Below are 4,878 nucleotides of genomic sequence, written 5' to 3'. Positions count from 1 at the left end.
CGTGTTTTAATGACTAGTAAGAAAGGGGGGGGGGGTCGTGATTGATTAGGACAAATTACAGGCACATAATATCAACCCCCCTCTTTTCCCAGACATAAATTTACTATAGAAAATGTAATGTTCATTGAAACTGTACAGCCCCCCCCACCCCCACTTCTTGTTGAAATATAGTCCACTAAGGGTAATATAATATATCTGGAAAAAAATAGGATTGATTGAAGTTGGACCACTCTCCCCGAAATAGGATTTTCGGGCTTGGACATTTTTTTTCTTTGGCTTGTCTAGTTTTTTCGGATAAATGATTTTTTTTACTGGCTGACCTCCTCTTTCAAAAAAATGATGCTACGTCACTGGAGTTAGTATTTTTTTTTAATCATTCCAGGGCCAGAATTCTATTACAAAAATCTACCAGTCGCTCATTTAAATCAATTGAATATGCCTTAGTAAGCATGCATGGGCACATATCAGTGGCAGATATGGGAATCTTGAACAAGGAAGGGGGACGGTATATGGTTGGAGACCAAGGGCGGAAAGCGGAGAAGCTCTCAGGCTTTATAGTTTTATAGAAAAAAGTTTTCAACTTAATTCAGCTAAACTTAATGTGAAACTAATGCAATGTCCTACAAAGTTTAAGACTTTTATAAAAAAAAAAAAAAAAAAGAAACAATTGAAAATAAAAAGAAAAAAATGATTGCTGCACGACTCATAATATTTGATTTTTTTAATTATCAGATTAAAGTAAACACCATTGAATTTCGACGTGACTTTAATTCACAGTCGCAGTGTTAAGGCTTTGCATGTTTCAAGATTGTCAATCATTTGTCGCTTAAAGTTTTCATTTAAAGATGTCATTCCGAAATCGCTGAGAATCTCTTCTACGACAGTTTTCTCTCCCGCCATTTTAGTGCTTGCGGAACGCTGAAAATACGTTATGCTCATATAAAGGCCGAGGATACCCGCGTTCGCATAACGTAATAGTGAATCGACATAATGTAGAAGAGTGCGCACAGTATGGCATGAGCTTTTCACATCAGTTAATAAAGACTAAGATTGTCATGAAAAGTAAACATAACGAAATGCAAGTTGACGAAATAAAATTGTAGTATGTGTAAATGTCATAAAGAGTTGATATAATGTAAAGGAAAGTTAACACGATGCAAAAGTAGTGTGGGTTAATGTCATAATGAGTTGACATACAGTAATGGAAGGTTTGCACAATGCAATAGTAGGGTGGGTTAATGTCATAAAGAGTTGACATAATGTAATGGAAGGTTGACACAATGCAATAGTAGGGTGGGTTAATGTCATAAAGAGTTGACATAATGTAATGGAAGGTTGACACAATGCAATAGTAGTGTTCTGCTATAAGGCAGTGACGGCGTTCCATAGTTATATAATAATTATTGACCCCAGCGCTGCATTCGTGTATTTAATCACGTATAGTGTCATATACAATATCTATATTTACTAGCTAAGAACTAGGTTTTCATCATGATATGAAGATTCCACCTCATGACTTCAAAGATCCCGGGACTTTCCATTCCAAGTATTAATTCCTAGAAGTTTACAAGGATTTACCAGCAGAGAGACTATTTTTTTTGAAAGTCGAATTAAAATGTCACATTCCAAAGAAAAGGGTAAGTTCTATATGTTTATTTCAGTTTAAAAACAGTTCTTGAAAGTTTGGTCTATTTTTTTCTGCATACACAATAAAGTATCATGTGAATGTACCTTTCTACATAGCAAGTATGCGTTTTATACGACAAGCACTTGAAACATATAACCATGATAACCGTAACATTTTAAATGTCTCATACATGTATACATAGGGTGTTGCTAAAACGCGGAACGGAAAGCGGAACGGAACGGAAAACGGAAAATTTTTGTCAAACAAATAACATAGATTCGATATAAATAAGATAAAAAGAGCAATATTCTTGTTGTAAAAGTCATTTCTAATGAAAATTTATTGTAAACTTTTATATATTCATGAGTCATATATACCCTTCGTGGAAAAAATGGTACTGAAAGAAATTCGAACCCCCCCCCCCAACACACACACACGAAATAGGATTTTTGTGTTTGCATGGGCAAAGGACATATACCCCCTTTTTTCGCTTGTCAAATTTGTTGTATGTTGGAAATTTGTTACTGACCCCCCCCCCCTCTTTCAATTTGTTTCCAATGTCAATATCTTTAAAGACAAAAATAGCTAGTTATGATATTCAGATTATGCACACAGTGTCGAATTTGCGAATCATGAAAGAGAGAGTGGCAGATCTGGGCCTGTGTAGGGACCCACAGCCACAATAAAAATTGAATTATTAAAGCTTATGTATATTTTGGACACAAAAATGGGGCAGACCTATTACAACTTCTCAGACCTTTCCGATGAGGGGGAAAACAAACTCATTTTTTACGGGGTCATTCATATAACCCCCCCCCCCCCCCCGAAAAAAAACCCCATACACACATACGTACCACAAACAAACACAATTTAACTTCACTGAATGCAAAGATTCTGCATTATATCTACCACATGAACTTTTTCCAACTTTGTCTATCCAGAATTTAAATATATAGAAAGCGGCTCTATTTTGATTAAAATTTTAACATTTCTTTCCATGGTTCATCTTTATATCAAATATTTCTTTCCTCCCCCCCCCCCCCCCCCCCCCCGCCCCCAATCATAACCTTTTTACTACGGAAATGTTCGTTCAAGTTGACATCCTCATACTTTTTGTGAATGTAATTAATGTAGTAGGTTATTATAAAAAAATAGCACTGAAAGATGTTGGAGTTGGAACTTATTCCCCCTCCCGAATCAATCAATTGTCTTCTTTTTGTGTTTGTGCTTGTCAAAGTAATACTTTTCAAGTTCGTTTACCCCTCCCCTTTTTTTCAAATTCGATTCTAGGTGACTGCTATGCTAGCGATTATCGTAAATAAAAGACTGAGCATGACAAAATCAACTTGTATTGATTGAATATGTACAAGATATATCGTTTATGATAAAATTTGTGTATTTTAAGTGATTTAATCCAAAATAGTATATTCCGTTTTCCGTTCCGTTCCGCTTTCCGTTCCGTTTTCCGTTCCGCGTTTTAGCAACACCCGTATACATACACATTTTCAATATTCAGTTTGAAGGTTTAAGTCATCATTTACATTACTTACTAGTACTTTTTACAATTTATAGCTAATGAGAAGATATTTTATCTTGCTTTTGAATTTATAAAAACAAAATCCCAAGTGTTCAAATAATTGAACAATATAAAGTTATTGTTTATCACAAAACGTTACTCGCTGTATCATCGTTAGACACTGATATCAAGAAGTGGGTTTTCCAATTTTTAACGCAAAAAGGAAGAAACAACATTAAAAAAAAATTATTCCAATTTGAGAAAACTGAAATGGGATTCTTTGCAAAATGTGCATCTTGCAGAATTTACAAGAAGTCCTGCGGTTGCCAGATTATCAGAGGAAGATATAAAGTCCATTTCAGAGAAACTGAGACTTAAACTAACGCCAGAGGAATCCAAAGCAATACACGGTATGAGAACGTACATTCATTTAATGTTAATGAGTATTGTATATCTATAGCAAGCTTAATACAACCCTGTAAAATGAGGATTATATATGCATTTTAATTTTCTCGATTTTCAAGAAGAACCTGAGCATTCATGATTGAAAAAGTGCAGTTTGTTTTATTACCGGAAATTTTATAGAACTTTGTAATTTTTAAAACGTATATGCTTGAAATAGAATTTCAGTGAATTTGGTAAAAAATTTTAATTCGTAGAATTCTGTGGAGATATTGGTAAAGGTTACCAAAGGATCTATGAACTCATTCCACCAACTCCTACCGTCAAATACCCAAGGACCCCCGGCTACAGGGAGACAAAGGATGATTCTTGGCAAGTATTTTTTTAAATAGATGAATCTAGAATTTGATTCAGGGATGTGCCAAGCTTTAGAAACCGTAAAATATTACATAAATACAATAAATTATTTCAAATTTTAAAATATTTAATAACCAGTATAATTATTCATTTCGAGTATGTTATCTTTAATAGAAATTGTATTTCGTTTTTTTAGGTATTACAAGTGTGACATAAAAGGAGCTAATAATGGATTGTTGGCGGGAAAAACAATTGCAATCAAAGACAACGTGTGTGTGGCTGGAGTTCCTATGATGAATGGAAGTAAAATTCTTGAAGGTTTCGTACCTGATAGAGATGCTACAGTTGTTACAAGAATATTGGATGCAGGTACATGTAGTAGTAGCAGAAGTAAGAATACAAAAAACTTCTAGTATAGGTAATTGTAGGCCTAATAGTATTAGAATGTCCCATTATATTAGGAAAAAAATATCTTAAAATACATCCTATGACAGTTTAAAAAAAGAATGTACAAGTGGTTCATGTTATAATTTTTATTTATTTCAGGAGGGAGAATTACTGGAAAGGCTGTCTGTGAAGACCTGTGTTTCTCTGGCTATGGATCTACATTACCCTTAGGACCTGTTAAAAACCCTCATGATCCAACAAGAACAACAGGCGGATCTAGCTCTGGATGTGCTTCTCTGGTAAATTAATTGTTTTTCCCTGTTTAATTCATGCTTTAAACATGCATTGTTAAAATATGCTGCGTATGTCTCGTACACTGGCTTGCAGTATTCATCAGATGCACGTACGCCAAGAGAACCCCAGTTTGGTGTGTTTTTGAGTTTGACTCAATTCTAGATAACATTCCCCCCCCCCCTTGTTCTGTATAGGTTGCCAGAAATGTTGTTGATATGGCAATTGGTGGGGACCAGGGCGGATCCATTCGTATCCCAGCCAGTTGGTGCGGCATCGTGGGACTGAAGCCGACCTA

At 35.0% G+C, this 4,878-nt stretch overlaps 1 protein-coding gene across 1 annotated transcript; it reads left to right on the top strand.

Annotated features, from left to right (window-relative positions):
• Positions 1-1,436: 1,436 nt before the first annotated feature.
• LOC134233055 (amidase-like) lies at positions 1,437-4,588 on the top strand (the record flags this gene model as incomplete). Its single annotated transcript, XM_062715049.1, has 5 exons — positions 1,437-1,637; positions 3,446-3,553; positions 3,803-3,917; positions 4,099-4,271; positions 4,449-4,588. Coding segments are annotated over exons 1-5 (558 nt in total), but the record flags the coding sequence as incomplete, so codon positions are not given.
• Positions 4,589-4,878: the final 290 nt, after the last annotated feature.

The sequence above is a fragment of the Saccostrea cucullata genome, unplaced genomic scaffold (genome assembly GCF_032062105.1).
Source record: "Saccostrea cucullata isolate Sc308-1 unplaced genomic scaffold, CSIRO_AGI_Scuc_v1 ctg7052, whole genome shotgun sequence".
NCBI lineage: Eukaryota > Metazoa > Mollusca > Bivalvia > Ostreida > Ostreidae > Saccostrea > Saccostrea cuccullata.
The sequence above is the reverse complement of the archived record's forward strand: the minus strand, read 5'-3'. Positions and strand labels throughout refer to the sequence as shown.